Consider the following 23,937-nt stretch of genomic DNA (forward strand, 5'->3'; position numbering starts at 1 on the left):
GAAAGTATCAAATTCTATGAAACATGCGCGATCGCGCGAAGTGGTTAGATTTCGAGATTTTTTGAAAGCGTCATGACAACGGTTGGTTTCCTCGACAAACTTGGAGAATATCTTCCTTGAAAGCGGATAGGTTTGCTCCGACGGAATTTTCGGCACGAGATTCCCGTAGCTCGTGCTAATCCAAGATATTGCCGGCGTCGCGTCACGACGAGGAGGACTCCATGAGACGCCGAGAACAAACACGAAGGTGAAGATGCTTCTTTCCTATCTATGTAACGAAAGTGTTTGTTCTCCCTCGCGCACGGTTGTCTAAAATCCACATAATTACTGTGAGAACCGAGAGAGCCACCGCGTAAGCGCCGCGCGAGGCTCTGGTGAGAAAGGGAAGAGGGAAGAGAGAAATTCGAGAGCCGAGCCCCTCAAAGGGATACGCGTTTGTTTAGGTGGTGGTCGATCTCTTTTGTTTCTGTATCTTGTCTCGGACCGAGAGTGGAGGATTGCCGTCTTCCCTCCCGTTGGAGTGGAGCCACTCGGAACGGGAGCCTCGGCGACCGGCGACTACTTCGTCGTCGGACATTGCTACGCGCGTCCGGCTGCGTGTGAACGGAATGTAACTCCTTCCTTGTGTTACGGCGCGTCGCATACGGGGCGGTATGGTCAAATATTGAGGAACATGTGAACGGTAAATAATCGGGAGGCCTTAGGAGGAGTTAAGCCCGTTGTTTGCCTCAATTTAACACGGTCCCAGAAATTTGCTTCCACGAACTCAGATGCATTTCTATTTGCTACTCATAAACGAAACATCGAGTGAGAACGAATGTATACCTACACGGGACGTTTTGGTTCGCCAATACTTTCTTTTCCTGTCGAAATGTCGGAATTAAGCCCGCAAGTTTATGCTTTTTATTCGCTTCGCACACATTCGACGATTGCTTTTTTATCGCGCGTGATTTCTTCCAATGATCATGTTTGTGGTTGACTGCTGCAAACGTTACGAGACATCGCGAGTCGAGCGATAACTTAGGATGGGTCTGCGACTAACGCCGACGTCGATCCACGAGAACGTAAAATGGTAATTTACGGAACCAATGGTGGAAAACGTCAGATAAAGTTAAACGGCATAACGTCAAGACACGTCTCGTAAAACCGTCACTCGAGTCATCTCTAAAGTCAGCGGGATGTTTTATGATTAATATCTCTATGGGAGACTTGGGTCCGTATTCTGAGTTCACATTTATCGTTAAATGTATGTACCTCTAAATGTGTTTTTATCCATAGAGCTGTATGCATTTTTTAATTGCAAGGTACGTTTTGAGACACATTTAACCATAAATGCGAGCTCAGAATATGAACTTAATTTTATCCTCTTTTTGTAAAAAATAAGCGCCCGTGTTGCATCAAGAATTAAATAAAGTTAAAAAAAAAAACAAATTGCAAGATTTGCACTTTTATCTTCGAAAGATCATTGAAATAATTTTTAGTATTCTCATTTTTTTTGTATACATATATTATTTTGGAAATTTAATATTTTTCAAAGATCAAACTGAATTTCTAAGCGTTGTTGAAAATTATGTATCACATTTGTGTGGAAATTCCTAAATATAAATATCGCATTACGAAATACAAGTGATAACATTGGCTCGAGTTGAATTATTCTTATATTTACTAATTACAGAATTCGATCAAATAAGAAGTCTTAAAAATAAAACTATTTCGGACGTTGATTTATACTTGATCTCCTTTGGCATTAACATTGCATATCTCATCTCGTGATATCTTTATAAAAATTCAAAATTCGTTTCAAGGATCTGCTTATGCATTTCTCCACGCCTGTTTGTGGTTTGTGCGTTTAAAAAAGAAAACGCACCTACATGTACGTATCGACAGAAGGCGCCGGGCGCCCCCGAGCTTTATTGTCCGGCGATGTCACGTCGGGCTCGGGCGGCAACAAGCAACAAGACACCGTTAGCAACGACGATACTTATTATTAACCGGTCGCGCATTGATTTACTTGGACTGTCAGCGCGAGACAAGCCGCCGGTAATGCATCACGTCGGGGTATTATCGGCGTGGATGCAAATACCAGGTGACATGTGGCATATTCAATTAGAGCCGGTTTACGCTTGCCCTGCCTCGTGTTATTAATTCACCATTCGATGCGCTTTCTCGGAGCCACCGGAGCTGATAACGCGCGAGCTCGGGCTCATAAAAGGCTTACGGACGTTCTAATATTCGTGGCGTGACATACTATTGTAACACGCTCGTAAAATGGAAGCAAATACAAGCATTGCTAAACGCTTTCAATCATACACGAGATAACCGTATGTAACAACCGTAGAACCTGCACCAAGACAAGATTCCGATGTGTTTATATGAAAAACATATGAGTTTAGCCGACTTCGTTGTGCAAGACAAAATGCATAGATTGATAGAGAGACGGATTATGTAATAATCTTAGAGTATATAAGATCTGTCTATATAGCTGCGACGCACTTTCTCTCTCTCTCTCTCTCTTTCTTTTTCTAGAAAGGTCGAAAGGCGAAACATTCGAAATTGGTAGTCGTACCAACAGAATTATGCGCCATTGACAGAGAGAAAGAGAATTGATGTTCGTTAACGGCTACGGTTGCAACTGCCTGCCAACAAGGTGCGATTTGTGCGTCGCAATTCAATACGGGTTCTCGGGTACCCGCCCACAACCATTTCTCCATGATGGTAGGCCGCAGTCAGATACAATCTACGAGTCAATTCGTAGGCCGTTCTTGTGACCACGACGTGCATTTAGAGAACCGGCCGATTTCGCGGATAAGCATTGCTGTGAATCGATGTTTATTTCCAAAGTTTAATGGTAATAAGATAGTTCCTGTTATGGAATTGTTCCCGAGAAAAATATCGAATATAGAATTTTGAGTACAAAGAATGCAAGTTTGTTCATCGAACTAATTTATCATTTTTGTAAAATCACGTGAAATACAATTTTGACGAGTTACGTTTGCATTCTCCTCGTGCATTTTACTAAATACTATATAATGTAACTTTACATCTTATAAATTATTTTATAAAAATGTTATATGTAAAATTTATGCGAAAATGAGTATCTTACAATTAGCATAGATAATTATTAATTATTATTAATTAGAATTTTTATATCTCGCAGTAGGAGAAGCAATAATACCGTCAAGCGACGAGAAGGCGAATGAGAATAAACGACGTGAAAAACATTCAGAAGGAGCGGCCTCTTTACATCGAAATCACTCTTGATATTTATCATTGTAGCCGCTTTAATCCCTTGATTAAGCTTCAACGTGCGATGAAATTGGATTGCCAAGACATATTTATCGGGATTTATATTTTTTTTTTTTCGCATATTATTTTTAATTTACGTTACGATGCGTTACATCTATTGCGATGTAAAACAAGAAATAATCACAGTTGAAAAATGAAATACGATGAATTTAATCACTTGTCGGATTATCGCAAGCTTGAAGGTAACAGAACGGTTTCACGTTATATAATGTCTCTTACATGAGCCGATTATAATAAAAAAGAGAGAAAAATAACGCGACGACATTTATTCGAGTGCTGCTATTTTGACAAAGTATATATGTATGTACGCGATGCGCATTTTATACGCGATGTATCTCTTCATTAAGTTTTAGTCGCTATCTTTATTAATACTCACCATCTTACGAAGCTTATATATTTAGTTGTAATGATAATAATATATTTATTTATTATTTTAATTATATTGCTCAATTTCTTGTGCGCAATTACTTACTAAAAAAATTCCCGTTGTGGTACCATAAAACAGGTTCACGGCGTTTCACTTACGATAATTGCGAATAATAATAAATAATACGGTGGCGAGTTAATGTTACGTAGTGTATAAGCGATTTCCTTCGTAACGCGCGACCCACAGACGCGACGCACGTAATGATACGGTAAAAGTTTAACGATAGTCCTCGCGATAAGATTGCCGAGATAGCGATCTTTGCGAAATCGCGATAGATTGAAGTTCCTACCATCCTGTGTCGCATATGACCCTCGCGAACTCTTTAACTATCTGTTTCTATCGATTGAAAGGTCCGTTGAATGGTAAAAATAATGTGAGGACAGATAGGCATTATAATAATTGAAGGAAAAGTAAAAGATGTGGCGCCGCATATTGCACATTATCATTCTTCATTAAATGATATTTGCATACGTTTGACGTAATTTTTTTCTTCACACAAGTAATTTATTTTCATCTATTTGATAGAGAGTATTCGTCTGAATAAAGGAGAGGTGTCAATAATCCTCGAGTGAAATCAAAACCGTGCTATTTTCACGGGGGATGTTCCATTACGCCAAAATAATAAATGGATCGCGATAAAAAGGCATGAAATCAATCGGAGGTATGCAAACAAGTAACTTGAGTGCTAATGCTGCACTCACGCAGAGAGCTCGTAGAGGTCCTGATGTACCGACGCGATTTATCACTATGGAACCGTCCAATGGGTGTTAGCTGTCAAGTCGGTCGACCGTCGATTTGTCAACCGATGGCTGGCAACGCGCGCGAGCTTTGACTAACTTTGTCGCATGAATCGCGGCGGCTGGTCGATGCCGGTGGCGATGGCATCTCGACTTCGCTAATGCGACCGTCAGAATGACACGCTCGAGAGTGCATAAAAGCGCAGATCGTATATCAAAGAGGTCCCTCTCTCTGTCTGTCTTAATTCTGCACAGCTCGTGCCGCGATGCCAGAGTTGCACTGTTCTTGTTCGAATATCTTGAAAGAATTACGCGCAGTTTTTTGCTCTCGTTTATAATAGCCGAGGAAATGAGATATACGTGGTACGCTACAATTAAAGACAAATTGCACGCATCAATTACGGTACAAGTTAACAAATCTAATACCTTTCGAGATTTATGAATTTGATATTTCGCAAAACACTTTTAGCCTTTTAAAATATAAAATTAATAATTAATTTATGAATTAAAGTAAAAATTTGCCCTGTGGAATTAAAATTTCTATGTTGATGAATTTGTAAATACAGTCACTATAAAAAAGTTAGTTTGATATAAGATAATATATTTATGATTTTAAGATTAAATTATATTCTACAGGGATAAATCTTTACTTTAATTCATAAATTAATTATTAATTTTATATCTTAAAATTCTGAAAGTGTTTTGCGTAATATAAAATTTTTATGAATCTCAAAGTATATTAAATTTATTAATTAACTTTTGACGTATCAGTACAGTTTCTCCTTAAATGCTAATTAAAAATCGAAAATATTTTCAATTATTTTTTTTGCTTAGTAATTTCTCTTTGACAAGAATTAATAAAAATAAATACAGTGGGTTACACGCGTAGAATATAATGCTTGAAGAAAAATTTAGAAGCAGATTTTAATCTCAGTTTTGATGTTGAAACATTTATGTTAATCATTGCTTCTAATAAACGAGATATTCCGAATCAAGATTCAATTACTCTGATCGTATATCGTGGACTCATGCGCGTACTAAAGAAATTTACTGCTAAAATTTTATCTGATCACTTAAATTACGACTGGTATATAATATGCGCGCAGTTATACACACTGACTTAATCGCTTTATAATATTCATCGACTCGGTACCTCCCGTTACAAGTATTTCGCTAGATATCTATCGGCAGAACGCCCAACGTATAGTTATAACTCACACGATGGTATTAACTCTTCACTGTCCTGCTTTAGACTCGTCATATTTTATCTGTGTGCGCGCGAGATGCCATAAACTATCAAACTACCTACATCTTTAAGTTGTAAATTGTCGGAGTTACCAGTTATATCCCTATGAAACAACGGGTTATACTCTATGTAACCATAAATATTCACAAATCGTAAATAGTAATGTCTAGTAATAATTGAACGTATTAGAATTTTCTTAATTTATATATCATAAAATAATAAATAATAAATATGTACATGTCACGAATAATGTCATTTATATAATGTGTATTTCGGAAAATTTGTGCGTAATTTCTTCCTCTCTACGCACCGTCGCCGTCGTCGAGAAGAAAATTACGGTTTTTACGGTAAATCTGCAAAAAACGGGAGCATTTGCGGCAACCGTGCGGTTTGGTATGCCATCGATGCGGCTTCTCACAAATTTGCAGTCTCTTTACTGGGTAATGACGTTACGGCATCCTCGTGTTTTCACCCTGCTTTATGCATTTATGCACGAGGGGAAGGGAGACGGAGGCAGCAGGCGAAAAAAAGGGAACAAGAGGAGGCGGAGGTGAGAGACGCACCTCAGGAACCGGGCAGGTAAGGGATAATGAGAGGGCGGTCGATGATGCTGGTTTAATCGTCTCGCGAGAACACCTAACGGCTGTTACTCAGACGACGTTGTTGACCGCCATCGAATCGTATCCCTGGCATGAATTTACTCAGTGAAGAATGTCTCCTGGCATGAATCATCCGGATTATAATAAGTTATTTGCTCGGGGCCGTGTAGGTACTTTTTTCGATCACGATCGACAGCCCCGAGCGATTTCACACGTAAATATAATGACTTGAAAAAACAGTATTACGTTTTTACGTGAAATATAGGGTACTTTTATTCTTTTCCTCCATTTAATCTCTAATCTCATAAACGCAGAAGATTATATAACGATTGCGTAAAGGAAACGTAAGTAAAATGCTACGCGAAGATCAGCTGAACCGCCTTGCGTTATCGTGAGACATTGCTGACGCAAAGATTAGAATAACGTACGACATGGAATCGGCGAATGTTCGCAGTCCATGACAAATTAACTTCAACTTAACGACCTTTAGTACTCATCAAGGTTCACGCTCTCTTGCATGAACGGGCTTACACTCATTGTCAGTAATTACACAATGATACACGGGAAGACAATGTGATGTGCCAATGACATTTAATCTCATTCATAAAACCGATGATGCTGTGTTTATGCAATAGGGTAATTACAGAGAGGGAGAGCGTCTCATTTATGAATATACAATCATTGTTTTGATATTGGTTTCTAATCCCTATCTATCTGGTCATTGGCACTGATCTCTTGTTATTTTTGTAAAATGCAGTGACCGGTCGAAGGATCGAGACGATCTCTCGGAAGCTGCGATTAGACGCGGGTCGAATTAGGCGTAGAGGCAGCGCGATTTCACGCTCGCGCACGACGCACGGTAAATTACGCGAAGGACAAGCGGCGAGATGGGATCTGACACAACATTTTTACGCTCGTCCACCGGCGCGTACGAGCCTCCACTTCTCCACTTTATTATTCCTAATGGGATTAAAGGCATCGCGCGAGCTCGGTGATGCAATCCGCTGCTGCGAGAAGTTTCGAGGCGGAGAGTGATAAATGAAATAGCGTCGCGTCACCGAGAGTCGCTTCGCGCGTCGCTTTACGGGGCGTTAGGCCATGAAATTGTAATTTAATTGCTTCTCCTGCGAGTCGTCCCCGTGGTCAGCGACTGCCGTTCGGTCAGTCGGTCGGCCGGTCGCGAAATTTGCATCCGAAATTAAAAATTCTGCTCTCCCGAAGACGCAGACTCGCCGACTGTCGCTCGCGCGATAAATTTTTGCAGGCCGAGGCGTGATCGTTAATTATGCATGAGCACATTCTTATTATAATTTTCGGTCGATGTTTCAAGCAAACAATGTACGAAACACGTTCACCTAATTTACGCTGCACTGCGTGTGGTCTCATTGCGTTCGGACAACGTTGCGATTTGCCGCGTTAATGAGCCGAATCACACGAATCGACAGCGACACGATTTCAATCTAAATAGTATTTTCTTGTATTTCTTCCAAGAACACGCAATACCTCATTGGGAAATATTAATATGCGCATCTTTTTTTTTTTTCTACAGCCAATTAGAATGTTGATTTACACTCGCCAGGTCACCGAGCTCTGAATGAATTAATTATCGCTGCTAATTATCATTTTGCTTGTAAAGACGATCAATTAAGAGACTGCGCTTGCATCTCGCTCGCTTTAACGATTCTTCGCAAAAAGTTGCATATGTAAAATATTTACATTATTTATTGCGCAAGCGTGTACACCTTTGGGAGGTACATAACTTGATTATAGACGAATTTACATAGTCGAACTGAGAGCGTTTGTGAACCGGCTTGTAAATCTTGAATATCGGAGGTGAACGGTTTCCTAAGCTCATTAAAATATCGAAAGCCTCATCTTCCTTTAGATATTCGAATGATAATATGAAATATCTGAAAATTAGTCGAATTAATAAAAATGGTGTACAAATAAATACGTGAGAATGTTAATATATTTCTTGTAAAGACCTTGTAATATCTTTTCGGATCTAAGCTGAGAGATAGCAACGATAAGGCTGTCAACGCAGCCTTTCTCAGATGGACACAATTATATATAGTATATTACAGATCACAATTTATTTAGTTGTGTCGATTTGTCATATACACGCGTATTCTATTCTTGCGAGATAAACATGTAAAATACTGTCCGCTGTAAGCTGTGCCGGGGATTCATCATTCTGCACGATCACATATCCTTTTCCCGACCCATGTTCATCTCTTTCTTTCACCTTTCTGTGCACGATCTATCTTCCTTCGAGGTCGCCGCGGTGGCTGTCACTCCGTTGACACCGAGATCTCGCTCGATTATGTTCCCCCTCCCCGCAAGATTCGTCACGATGATAATGGGAAACTGGTTCGCCATTTCGTCCACAGAACATTGGACGAAATTTGCATAAGCATTAGTCACGTTCCCTTTCTTATACATTCCGATATGTACGACGGTAAACAAAGTGGATTACGATACTAACCGCGCGACGTGACGATAAAATCCCAGCAATTCGAAAAACAGACGATCAATAATGATCAGTTAATGACTCGCTTTAGTTAGTTGAAATTACAATTTCAAATGTCGTTGCAATGCTATTCAGTTGATATCGATTATCGATTGTCATTCAAATTGAAATATTTCATTATAATTGATCGCACAATGCAATGTCTGGCATATCGATAATAACGCCGTGAGAACTGAAAGATAGATGCAGGAGAAAACTGAATGTTTTAAAAGAAAAAGAAAAGAAAAGAAAACGATGCCTCGAGATATAGCCGAAACGGCTTATGTTTACCTTCAAAGTTTACCGAGACGTTGACATCGATGCAACTATAGTGATGCAAATGAGATGTTTTCGGGGTTCTGTTAGAAGTTTTATCTTTTTTTTTTTTTAAATATTTAAGAATAGAAAGAAGCTTAAATATTATATAATATTCTACAAACAAAAACACTGTGACAGTGTCAATAAGTTAGAAATATGCATGCAAGTTTAGAAAAATATTATTAGAAATGAGATGAAAGCGATACCATCTCGCTTTATTTATAAACATTTCCTGAACGAAAGTAGTAATGTCCACTATGAAATGCAAGAAACCGTAACGTTTACGTACCGATACTAACGAGATTTTTACAACAACTCCGATATTCTAAACACTGCGAGTTTTAATATTTATGGCGTGTCTGGTAGCTTTTACTATTACGCTCTTCCGGTGCACGGTTTTGGCGATTAACTACCTTGTATATATGTGTGTATGTATTTATAGTAATGTGTGTATAGTATTAATTGTGTATATCCGTATAATGATGTGTTCTTGTGGGTTAAAAAAAATAAAAAAAAAAAAATACAAGACTTGAAGAAGAAAACGGACTTTTAACTAACTCAACGTAAATCTGCGTGTTTCTCCAAAAATATTTGTCAGAATCGCCAATCTTAACTTTTCTTACTGTGAGTTTATACATTACATTAAAATGTTGACTCTTTAATGTTGATTCGCGATGAAGTGAAAAGGTACATACATTGCATTCTGACGGATTTCTCACGTGTGTCCTTTTCGTCGAGCCATCATTAACATAAACGTGACCATTAAATCCATATTCAAGATTGACGATATGTGAATCTCAGTCATTAGCAACATGATAGCTGTGTACCTATATTCACCAAAAAATTATTTTCGTTAACCTTTCTCCATTAAGAGAAATCAAACTTGGATATATGGCATAATTATGTGCTAATTTACTGCTAATTTGTTGCTAATTTGCTGCTCTAATCCTGAATGCGGACGTCAAGTTAACGGAGGTCTCAAAGTGTGAAATAGCTAATGTATGGCCAAATGACTATCTAAACATATAGTGTAGGGATTAACATTAAACTATTATCATATATTTTAAGAACTATTGTTTCAAATCAAAAACCTAAAAAATATTTCTATGGTTTAATATTTTGAGAACTTTTTCCCTATAATATTTGTGATTTCATAAATTTTAAAATTTATTCTACTTCTTCCTTTGTAATATATGTACATATATCTTTTAAACAATTTATAATAATAAATAATGCAGAAAATTTTTATTGTATAATCATTGCGAATTCCAATTTTTAAGTGTATATTGACATTTGTGATATAATATCATTACGAGATTTATTGGCACGAAATATAATTCAACCCTTACCGATACGATGTGCACAATGAGAGAGCATACAACGTTGATTTGTAATTTGAAAATACAAATATATCCAAATTACATAAAATAATGCAATTATCGAAAATAATTAATTGATCGAAAAATGATTATTGCAACTTTTTTATTCATCCTTTTAAACAAAGATTAAACTGATAAAGAATTTAATAAAAGAATTTTCGAAAATAATTATTTTAGATATATTTATGAAACGTGCTAAACAGAAATTTAAATTTTATAAATAATCTACAAAATTATCTCAATTTTAAATAAAATTTGAAATACATATACTATGTGTATGTAATATTTAAAGAACTAAGAAATCTATAACATATTATTTGTTATTATTTATTATTATTATGTTATTAATTTATATATATTATTTTATTTTATTCAAACAAAATTGTAAAACAAATCATTACCGCGAAGATAAATCGCGATTAAATTTACGAATGACAAATAATAAATTAATAACGTAAATTATTTCTTGCATGATTATTCTGCTATTACCTGATACTTTCTTTCTTTTCCTTTTTTTGCTAATTTTTAGCACTTATTTGTGAAAACACGGTTAGAAACTGTTTAATTATTAGAATACGATGATTGCGCTTTGTGTATAATATTTCTAACATTAATTGTGCATATGACGTACACTTTACTAATTTCTTCTTCATGTACACTGTTATCACTAATATCCTCTATGTCATAATGGGCAGATCGCATGCAGGTTACACGCAACTGTACTTTATATACTTGAGACGCAAATAGAGACAAATAGGTGTTACCTTATATTAAATATTTTTTGCGAAAAATTTTTAGTTTCTGTCGCTCCATACTGGAAAAGTTATTAGGACTTTATTGTGACTGGAGAATATGCGAAAATAATGATTATACGAACTTACGATCCGTTCAGACTACAAAATCATGCGAATGACTTGTACAATGCTATCTCTCGTCAAGCCATACATTTTATATGGCAATTTTAACATCTCTTATTATAATTTATGAATTGTAATAATCATAAAGAATGATCGCGTAATCATCGCAATTGTATTTCGAAATATATCACGACATACACAGAGCAGTTCGCATCGTAACTTTATGTGCGCAGACAAGAAAATAATAGAGCGTAGATAAAAATAATCACGGCACATTTATGAAAAAATGTGTCTATTATTTTTTCTAAACTATATTATTTTCCTTATAAATCATTCTTAATTAATTAAATTAAATTAAATTCAGATTTTATCGAAACAATTTATATGAAAATTCATAAGCATTAAATAATATTGTAATTCAAATTCTTAAATCAAACTTATCTATGGTACAATTAAGCTACATTAGATAAGCCGGAATAAAAATGCTATTTTCCCGAGATTCGTAATCAAAATCGACATCTTATTTAGAAATTAATTTCTGTCACGTTAATAATCGCAAAAAAGCTATTATAACACTTTGATTTGATAAAATATTTTGATCATGTCATTAACATTTCGGTACTTATCAATCAAATCGCTTGTCTGAATCGAATTAATAAAACATGAGCGCGCGCGATTACGGTATCTCGCGGAAAATGATCGACTTCCCAAAAGCGAAAAAAAGCGATCTCGCACGTCATGCGCTATTAAGCTCACGCCGTTCGCGTAAAATGTCGAGAGAAAAAAACATTTACACGACTGTAAATATGTCGCTTTGCGGTCGCCTGCGAGACCGTTCTCGCTCGCGGTTCGCGGTTCGAAGATTTATGTAGCCGGCGCTAAATCAAGGAGAGGGAGGAAAAGGGCGAGAGAAAGAAAACATTCTCGACAAGGTGACGCGGTTAAAAGACCGGATATAATGTGTTCTCGGCGTTATGGAAGTGTAAATGAATCATCAGTCGCGATGAAATAATAATATTGATTGCTCAATGGAGATTGCTCTTTCTGTTCGTACGATTTTCAATATTGTACGATATCACTAAGCAATAATCTTTTATTTCATTTCACACTCGTCCACGTGATTTTATGACTTCTGTGAAAATACCTCGACTTATTTCTATAAAAATATTTAAGCGTGTTGAATGGTACATTCTATCAATAGCGGGCGTGATTTATATTCGTGTTAGATTATAAAATGGATTATAAATGACGAGAAAACGGGGAATGAGTAAGAATATTATGGAAATATATATTGTGCAAGAAAATCTACACGATTATACCGGGTTGCTCGCGCCCCTTTTATTTACGGTCTTAAAGACGTGTTTAAGAGCGACCACCAAAATATATTTCATACACCCAGCCGTAAAGAATCGGAGCGTGAACCCTTTTAAATTGATTTATTTAAAAGCAGTCGAGAGCGTCATGAAACGCGGATTTTGCTCGCCGAGCGCAGATAGCAAATAAACACGTGAGAGTTAACGCGAATTTTACTTCAAGATATGGTGAAGTAAAAAAAAGATCTTTACGACCCCGAGGCCATGGCAATTAACCGCACCCTATTTGTTGCGATTGACGAGCTTTTTTTCCCCGATCTTTGTGGTTTCGGTGTGGAGGGAATCCTCTTAACGAGAATCTGTCGCTGCGCGCTCATTGCGAATCTCGCAATAAAAGTGCAATAAATTCATGCAGTTTAGATGCGTCTGTCTCAATCCGCTTCTAGTTCTGCCGCGTGCTCATTGGTGGAACGACGATAATCTCGTCTGCCGCCACGCGTAAGCATATCTCGCGGTTTTAACGCGATTTTTCTCACCGCATACCGGTGAATATCATCTTATCTAAACGCCATGATGTATCGTGATACCGTTTAAAGAAAATATAAATTTCATAAGGATGACCAAATCGCTGGGAAAATATGTAATAAAACAGGCGCCAGCGTTCGATCAACAGCGTTAGACGGGATGATAGGATCGTAATATTGTCGCCTATTGCATAATGTGACCTGATTTATGGTACAATTTACGATCCTTCGGACCCGTTATTGTTTCATAGCTCATTATTGCCTATATTTCGTCGTTATATTACTATATTATTACACTTGCTAGATCTCATTTCTCGGTCTCTATTTAGATTTTAAGTGTCACATATATCACAATAATGAAGGCAATCCATCTATTGCTTATTCACCATGTTGTGGGAGTAAGACATTAACGTGACAGTCGACGTAGGCGCCGCCTCTTTTGCGCGGCACTAATCCACTCGCATTAAGTTTCAGATTTGTTGCAACGTTTGTTGAAGTCGGGAGAACGTTTGAAGTCATTGGACGTGAATGATAGATATAGATATAGAACATTTCTTTTAAAATAATATTATATTCTTTTGTAGGTCTTATTAGTACAAATAATAGATTCTCCCCAACTATTTCGAATTAATTGAGAGACAAATCTATAAAAGAGAGATGTGGCAAAATACATTTATCGTTAACATCATCGTCCGAGATCCCCAAGATCGTCGCGTTGTGACGGAAACACGAATTTCAAGTTTTCATTGAAAAAATTTAAAATTGCTTAATACGTAATAAGAACGGAGCATCGGCTTTGTCGGTGTCGCTTTAATTGGCGACTGGTTTGGTAACCAGTCCTCTCACCTGAGCTCGCTTCATCCAATGATACCTCAGAGGCCAGTTCTCTGAGGGCCATTCACAAATGATATCATGAATGAGCTTGTGGTTCGTTCTGAATAAAATAAAATTGTTTCAGTGAATCTCTCGGAAGCGGAATATCCGATAATTCGTCCTGCTTAATATCATAAAGCCGATTTCGATTTGCAAGTATCTTGGTAAAATGAACTTCGACTTTTAAACGGGATTTATTCATATCGTTACTAATTATTTATCATCGGTCCTAAATATAAAGCCGCTTATTAGCAGAATATCGTCATACGGTACGCAACAGTTATTATGTCACCCAAATTTAACGGAATAGTGATAGTTTAGAAGATAAATTCTGATTCGCTCGCGATGGTTGCTGTTTCTCGTAAACATAATTATGCAGAACCAGTATGGATTTACGCACGATGCATATCTCCGATATATTTATAAATTTGCGATTAGCCACGGTCGAGGAAGCTATCTCAGGAGACGCGCTTGAATAGCAGAAGAAGGATGTAAATCAAGCGTGATAAGAGCTTAACGCATTTGACGATTAGTTCCGGCTACGTTTTACAGCTCTCCCGGGTGGTTGTTTACACCCGATAGCTATCAAACCCATCACGGTCGATTAAATGTATTGGATACTTGATCTCTGTCGTCTAAACTGTCGTCTGAATCAGGATGAAATCTAAGATAACGATTTTCCTTTTTTTGGGATACACAAATATTTTTTTTTAATTTTATATTTTGTATTTTGCAGAAAAATTTATTTTATCGCATATATTCAACCCTTTACATATAATATTAAAGAGTTGTTTGACAAATGTCTTCCGCGATCTTTTTACGTCAGGTAATAGATTTCGCGCACGCAGATCTACCTATAATTCGCTTAGGTTTTTAATATATTCCCGTATTTAAACGGCGGAAATCGCGAACCGATAATAAAACCAATCCGTGCGGAATATCGCGATATTTTATCACATCAGCACGGTAATACGAGTCGTATCGCGAGCCGATCTCGGTTTCATAGCTATCGTGTACGTATGTATATTAGATAAACTCGAGCAATTCCCCCCCTTCATTCATCGGATTTTTCCAAAGATTTTCTCGAGAGCAAACAGATGTTCGCCTATCAACCCAATGTCGAGCTGTGGACGATTCGCTAAAGAGATATCAGAATATATTAAACAATATCGTCGCGTTCACCGTTCACATAGTTTGTATTCAGACGCGACATATCGGTGAACGAGTGTCGATGATTCTTGTCTTATTAGTGTCTGGATGGATGTAACTTATGCCACGTGGTTTTTACTGTCGCATTGAATTTTTTTAATTGTACAGACAACACGTTGGAAGATAAGCATGGTAAGGATAGAGGTGGAACAGTAAAACCACGAGATATGTACATCTATTGCACGCGTCGTCAACTCGAAGGATGTGAAAAGAAATTGTCGATAACGGGATGATTTCTTCCAGCCATCTCCCAGTTGTTACAAGATTTAAAAGACATTAATAATATTGCTCGCCTTTCGTCATCCTCAAAGAGGATTGCAAGGTTAAAAGAATATATTAATTGCTTCATATATCATCAAATCTACAAAGCTACGCGAACGAAAAGAACTCATTATCAATAAATTAGAAGAATTTTGTACATATTTTTAAATGTCTATTATATATCATAAAATTATCCTTAATTGCACAAATCTCTATTTATTACACCAATAAAGTTGTGATGAGAATACAAAAGACTTTTCGACAGAAAAATTATGTAATATATGACAAGGAAAATTATCACATAAAAAATATGTGACAGATAGCTTTGTCTCACTTATTGTTAAATATCAAGGACGAGACAGCAAGAAGATTAAGAGTTGCGCCCGTCAAAATTTTTCCACGTGGAAAAAACGCAAAGTTAATGCGTGCTTTTGGTTTGTACGACTTTAACGAGTGCGGTTTTCTTATTTATTCTCAGAACACAACTACCAGCGTAAATTAAAAATCGCGGATTCGTTAAGGTAGATTCGTCGCGTGGGTGGAAAGAATTGCAACGTCAAGGGGCTCGTAAAGAGAATATATCGCGACATGTGACGAGTTGTGTCGCACTGTAAACGACGTCGGTGGTTCTCGTTAGGTTCTTGCTAGAGACATTAATTCCCCAGGATTTAGTTCATTTAATTATTCAACGGATTAAGCTCGATCGCGCGATTACAAAACGCAACCGTGTCGACTACATGAATAATTAAGAATACGGATTATTTTTCCGAATGCCAGCCTCTCTCGATCCGTTTGACCGAGCTCGCACTCGACATTCTTGTCGCCAAGGATTTGACGCATGTATAAGTAAATTATCGCGAAAGTTAATGGTAATAAACTAATGACAGCGCACGGCGAGATAGAAGGCGCCGGCTTACCAGGCTCAACGCATTCTCAGGCACGATGTTTTTATCGCGATGTAGTCAGGCGCCGCCGCCGATAAGTGACTCAACGCAAAGCCCGGCGACAGCTCCGCCTCTGCGAAATGCCAATGAGCTTCTATGTATCTTGTATACTTATCGATATGTTACGCAGCGATTTTGCGATACAAATTTCCCGCACTGATCGCACGTCATACCTGTCTGTTTGCGCGAAATTCTCGCAAAAATCTCGGAATTATATGCGTAACGCTTATCGTGTATCAGTTACCTAAGTTTCGTATAATTATAACATCATCTGACGAAAAAGGGGTTCTTACACAATCACTTTATCTTTGTCATAATCAATCGAAAAAAATGCATCCATCATACAAGTTCATTCGCGTTTAACTATCGATTGGAATACAATATTGCGATTTGTTCTGCTCGATGGGATATTAAGGCTTAACGAAACTCTATATCGTGATAGTCGTCTCGCGATAACGAGTAATAACATACCATTGGGAATACTCATGCAGGCCAAATCATCGAAATCACAAGTCACCGTGCAAGAATTATGCGTCTCGTTCGTAAACGATGCAGTAATTAAACCACAGATCCTTATCCCTTGCTTCAAGAGCAGGCCGATCGATCGTTTATCTCTGCGGCGTCGGGATCGTTAATACATCGATCGCGCAATGTAATCCGGCTCGACGGGGTTTATTTGACGGATCATGTACGGTTCGTACGTGTGCTCGAGAAAATAAAGGAAAGGGCGCAGACGGAGGGGAGAAGAGAAAGTCGACATATAGTTTTTACGTGGGTGGACAGCATATCAGGGATACGGTATCCGAATTGATCACGCTTTTTATTAAAAATTCACTTACTGCTACTACCAGCGATATTGATCATTGCGTTTATTGCTACGCGACATTGATCTTCAGGGTTATTTGCGGCAACTTTCCGGTAGAGAAATCTTGTTTAATAATCGAACTGTCGCGACAGCGTGATTATTATGCTATCGTTATTGCACCGATATTACGACGGATTTGTGATGATTTATTGATGATTTGGGTTATTATAATTATTTTTCTTCAAGGATCGTTTTTTTAATACCGATGTCGTTGTGCGTGAAACTTTAGCAGTACCAGTTTTAGATCTGATGCCATTTATTCTATGCTAAGTTATCTTCCATTGACTGTAGCATTGCATTAATAAATCTATATTATATCTAGTTCTCTCTCTCTCTCTCTCTCTCTCTCTCTCTCTCTCTCTCTCTCTTTCTTTCTTTTCATTTTTCCTTATCCAAGTTCATTTATTTTTTTATTTTAATCTCACATAAAAAATGTTGCCATTGTCAATTGTATATGTGTCTATTATTATTATCTAGTTTATATTTATTTAGAAAACTTTGGCCTAATGCACAATAAAGAAAATATCAGTAATAGAAATAAACATTTAATATTAGCAAGAATAATTTGAAATTATTTTACTTCAAACAAAGGAACGAAGTGGATTAAACTCTTAATTTATTATTCTTAATTCATGAAGCGTGAATCCATTCCTTTTTCTTGTTATAAAAATGAAATAATTCCTCTCTATTTCTTAATTTATTATTAAATTATTCTTAATTCGTTAAGCGTGAATCCACTCCTTTTTCTTGTTATAAAAATGAAATAATTCCTCTCTATTTCTAATATTTAATATTTATTCCTATTTCTAATATTTTCTCTATTATGAGTTGGGTCTTACGCTATAAAATATTAATAAACGCTTTTATTTATTTTTACAGCTTGTGTGTGTGTAGAAAAATTTGTAATTTAAAATTCTTACAGATAGAGAAAGATAGTCAACGGAACGGTTGTGTCCGCCGATAGTTCGCGACAGCGATTGATTGTAAATCTGACAAACGCTCGTTGCGTTTCTTGAATACATTAGTCAGTGATGCGCGATAACGGCGTGCTAAAATCCCTCCGGTTATCGTCGATCGGCGTAGAATCGATCATGTGTTCCACCACATGATTTAGTATGCAATACGCAAGTAGATATAGGAGAACGATGCGCGAATCGCAAAAGAATGCAGACTCTGACCGAATTCCACGTATCACGCCGATAAAATCCGCGATAAATGCGTTTGGTGACGAAATAAGACTGAATCTGTTCCCGCTCGTGTCAGATCCTTACTCTGTTCTTATCATCGATTATGTCGGGGAAACACCGTATGATAAGAAACGGTTGGCGACACGTTTCGCCAACCGGTGCAAGTGTTTTATCAAATAAATTCCACGTGTTATGACTCATTGGCAATGATATACCATGGTGTGTACATTACACATCTCCGCGCTGTGTCGGCGCGATAATCAGAAATTATAACTCTAATCCGCTCATGATTACGCGTCGGCCGCTTTCATCGGTCGCTCGCTGCAAGCGGTCGAATCGAGTGGACAATTGGTTCATTCGATTATCAACGAAAGGAGGACGTCAATGATTCATAACGATGATCGCACTCGCGATAACTCAAATGTATGGATCGATCACCTCGCCGTAGAATATACGTCATCGAGTCGTCTCGTAATTATTCCTAATTAGCTTTGGTAAACGCGTTTGAAATTGTGCCACTCGTCATAGAAATTCTTCGATTTAAGCGGATTTTAAAAAATAAAAACAATAATGTGTATCGTAATTAATAATCAACTGACTATAAAAGTAATCTGGGACGTTTAATATAAATATTGAAATACAAATATGTGATCCAATTTTGAATTTTTGGTTGTGTTTAATAAGCAATATGACTAATCGCACGGTATATTGAGGGGAGGGGAATCTCATAGTTTTTATTACAATATACGTATTGAAAAATAACAATCTTATAATTTAATTATCTTATAATTTCAGTTATTAAATAATTAACTTTACTTTAGACTTATTATTAAATAGTACTTAGTGTGAAACTTAGTTTTGCTCAGGATTATTTGCAACTGTGTTTCAGATACGTGGGGTTATATATATAACTAAGCAAAGATTAAAAATATTCAATATTCTGTTCTTATTTCGTCTTAGATCTAATATCCTAAGATGTCAATATGGCTCTATGATTGCTTTATAACACATTAAGATTTTATTTAAATTGATATTAAATATAAGATTGAATTATGAATACGGGTCTATAAGAGAGAAATACCGTCTTTTTTCAAATTTATTTTCTTTCCGCATTTTAAACGCAACCCGATCTCGGCATTTTGCTTGGAATTAATCATCGATTAATGATCGAAAAAATACGCGATTGTAGACAGATCTCGTTTTAGCCGCGTTACTCTGCCTGATCTTTCGTGACACTTTGATGGACCCTACACAGTGTCGGCGGCGCGGACTTTCCTTCGCATCTTTCGTCGATTATCGAAAGAGCTTGTTCATTTCGTTCGTTTGTTGGTTGAATGGTGAACGCACGCACGCGTGAAGTCCCGTCCATTACAACACGTTGAGAAGGCGTGTTTCCACCATGTGAGAGGCGTCGCGGCTTTCAGACGGGGACCAATCGATGATTTCTCGAGAGTCATTAACTCACATTACGAATGATGCCAGGAGAGCGTCGGCAACGCCATACTGCTATGTATGGCGCCCGTATTTTCTTCATCTTTTATTAATTGAAATTTATACGCGGAATTATCAAGATTCGGACAATGAGCAGGGATTATCGTTCACTTTGTTGTTTTATCATGTATCAATCATTAATGTCAAAGTGTACGATAGCTAAAGCATTATGGATGTAGCACATGTGAATAAACGAATAAATAAAGAAAGAAACGACGCTGAAATAGCGTGAAGAAAAGAAAAGAGAAAGGGCGCAAGAAACATTCGTCGAGTTTCCCATGAGGAGCAACATTCCTGTCCGGTAGGTCAGTAACATGTCACTGCGCGACGTAATCGACGGAAAGAAGCGAGGCGTGAGATAAGATATAAAGTAGCATCATTGCGATTGAATGACGAAATGACGCCCGCACCTTTTTTTTTGCACGAAACGTTTAGCCTCGTAAAGAGCCTCTTGTTTTTATCGGCAAATCACGAACGCTAAATCCACAGTCGGTTCTGACATGTCGCGACAAACGCGTTGTCTTCTCGAACAATTTACACAATTGAAATTCTACTGTCATTTGCACAATTAGCTCGCGATTTTTGCGAGTGATTTACTGAAGAATCGTTTTGGAATTTTGAGCATTAAAAAAAAGTCAGTCGAAACCTCAAGCAAGTTTGAAGTGACAAGTTGTTTTAATATACACAAGTTTGCTTAAATAACATTTCTGCGTGAAAGGTGAGAATGTGTGGTGGATCACTAGATCATAGACTAAAAAAAGATATGTTAAATTAAAATATTATATTGTTTCATACCTGATTAATATGTATGAAGGCATAATGAGCTTTATTTCATAATATCGCTGAATAATATGATCGAATTGGATCAGTCTTTAAATATCGATAATATATTGAAATCTATTTGAATAATTCAGAAGCTACAGTGTAATAAATACACGCGAACGATAACGTGTAACATGATCGTGAAACGAAAATAATCGATCGCGGGCATCGATAACGATTCGGACAGGGCGATGATTTGTCGATGATTATCTCATTGCGATTAACGTGTAAGTGTTGTAAGAGGTTGTTAATATATGTATGCACGTTTATCTGTCGACAGATTGGCGGCGCGGTAGCCATGTCATCGCCGGATCGGCACGGCGGATCATCACGAGAAATCGACGTGGAGCCGGGAGAGAGTCATCGTCATCGGCCCGGTATACTTAGGGCCGCCGAGTAAAAAGCCGATAGCCGAGGGATCGGTAATTCAAGGATCGATACGAGCGGATCGATCCACCAGCTCGCAACCTACGGCCTCCTTGCTGGCCTGGCCAGCTACTATGCGAATTGAAGCTCTCAGCACCCTCCTCGTCGCGGTAAGTGTTGATTAGACAATTGCGACCTGTGCGATTAAAATCGATACGTCTCTCGAAATCCTCTCTTCTAACGTTTAGAGAAATATATACCGAAAAATTTATATTCTCATCTTATATAAGAGAATATTTCATTTATCTTTATAATATCTTTCTCTACAATAAGCACCAAAAGGATCCGGTTTAAAAGAAAAATCTTCTAAAGATTAGTGTCAAATATTCTTAACATCTAAGAATATATATTGAGATATTTTCTTACCATTATATTATTTAATATGTGAGATTATTAATCTTCAATGATAATAAAAAACAATTACATACGGATATTTACTATTTATTAAAACTTTAACAAGTTAAATACACAATTTTTATTTAATTTATAAAGGTATTTCAAAATTACGTAAAAATAAATGCATATAGTGTGTATATATATGCAAAACAGATAATGACTATAATTGAAAAACTTGGAAATAAAAAATTTAGAGAAAATAAAAAAGTATAAATAATAATTGCCCCCATAATTAATATAATAATATTATAATCATTTAATAAAATTATAACTTTTAAAAATCAGTTGAAACTTGCTCAGTGCTCAAAGTATTGACAGTAGCGAGATACCTGTTAATAAAATCCTTAATCATGCGTCCGTTGTGTGGTGGAATACATATGTAAGCTCACTGATAATTACAATTGTACGCTCCCAGTCACGATTGACGCAACAATCGACATATCCGTGGCGTCACATGTGTCGGACGAACGGACGTAGCGAAACAATAATTACGATATCCAGTATCGATGCAACGATCGTAAAGTACCGCCCGCCGCGTGTGTTATTAGCATATTATCGAGATAGCAGGGTGCCCGTACACACAATCGCGCCAACTACGGACGGCCGATAGAGCGGTGAACGATGTGTGTTTTTCTCTCTTCAGCCACCGCCTGTCACGGAGGCGCATCGATAAACTTTTAGAATTATGGCGCGGATCGTGCGCTTTCATTCCTTTCATCTTCCTTTCGTCCGCGGCCTCGTCGCGTTTTCCCACAGCTGATCATTCTCGTTTCTCGCTTGTTAGACGAATCCGACTTGCGAGACGACAGAATCTCTAATAATATTCAAAATACTTCCGAACGTTTACCGAGATCTGTCAAATCTGGCATAGATTTTTAGTAGAAAATGTCTAAATAGCTACAAACCTGCACATAATTAATCGATTAATTTGGAAACAATATTTCGTGATAAATTGCACTATAAAAATTTCATCACATGGATCGAGATCGCAATTAGCATCCGCAGATTAGACGGCAGTTTCAGGAAGAAAAAGCAATATCTCTATCACCGATCGTTCGTCGCGCACATACCAGCGTTATCTTATGTACATAACATTATGCGTCGACGACGTACAGACGCACAGACGCACAGACGCACAGTTGATCGGCGGCAAGTTACTACGCGCCCGTGATATTGATAAATGATAATCATCGGTGCAGCCCGTGCGGGTTGCACCGATAATTTAATAATGGTAGATTAGCAGCGTGCACGCACATGCGTGTAAATCGTGTACGTAGCATCGGGGTCGGGGCCTCACGGCGTGGCATTACTATGCTAATCGGTCCGGCATCGACGCCGATGTGCCTTCAATAAATAATTTTCTTAAACGGATGTGTCGTTGCGCGGAAAATGACGAGGCGACCGAGTCTGCCGATTTACGCGAATGCCGGATGTCGACTAGCGATGAAGATACCGTCGGCATTTTTTCGAGAGCTAGGTCTTCGATGTATTCTCGAGATTGCCTCTGGATCACCGTGAATATTACGTCGCCGTCGGCGTATCGTTCAACACGTCCGTGCGGAGCACAGCGAAACTTTAAGAGCGTTTAATTTATGCAAAAGTGCGTCGCTCATTACATCCCAATTTATTTCAAGAACATAAAACTCTGTGCCTTTGATTTTTATATGAGATTTTAATCGAAATAGTGTATAGATATATTATTTTTGTAACAGTGTCACTTTCTGTAACGAGAGTCGTCAACCAATAGCAAAGTTATCGATCAAAGACTCTGTAAAAACAGTTTCCGGTTTGTTCGATTAATGTTTACCGGTTGGATCTTATCGGAAATCGAATACCGACCACAGTTCACGTATCAGTTTCAAAGCCGTCGACCAACTACTTCTGTTGAATCATCCACCTACGTGTATCGTTAGCGATCAGCGACAGTAAAGCGAATTTCACGCCTTGTCGCGATAATATGTGGGAAGAGCTAAAATTGACGATTGGCAGCAGACCAACCAGAAACGAGGCGTGACTTCGCCGTCTTGGCTTTTATACAAATGCTAATGCATCCGATTGATTCGTGGAATGCATTAAACAAACTCGTAAACTTGCAAATTTATTAGAGACAAATGAGTTGTATAAACCTTATATAGCTCATATAATGACTCAATTGCGTTTTGATATACATAAATTATAAAACCTGTCGAAACAATCTTTTCTTTCCTGATCGTTTATATAATAAAAGCTTTTAATGTTTAAATTATGT

At 37.5% G+C, this 23,937-nt stretch overlaps 1 protein-coding gene across 1 annotated transcript in view; it reads left to right on the plus strand.

The window, feature by feature from the left end:
• LOC140664985 (uncharacterized) overlaps positions 1-23,937 on the plus strand; it is a 71,877-nt gene that overhangs the window by 37,603 nt on the left and 10,337 nt on the right. Inside the window, exon 2 of the mRNA XM_072890625.1 lies at positions 21,148-21,403. Coding sequence (XP_072746726.1) covers positions 21,368-21,403 — 36 coding nt within the window. The 5' untranslated portion in view covers positions 21,148-21,367. The remainder of the gene's footprint in view (positions 1-21,147; positions 21,404-23,937) is intronic.

The sequence above is a fragment of the Anoplolepis gracilipes genome, chromosome 1, assembly GCF_047496725.1.
Source record: "Anoplolepis gracilipes chromosome 1, ASM4749672v1, whole genome shotgun sequence".
NCBI classification, from domain to species: domain Eukaryota; kingdom Metazoa; phylum Arthropoda; class Insecta; order Hymenoptera; family Formicidae; genus Anoplolepis; species Anoplolepis gracilipes.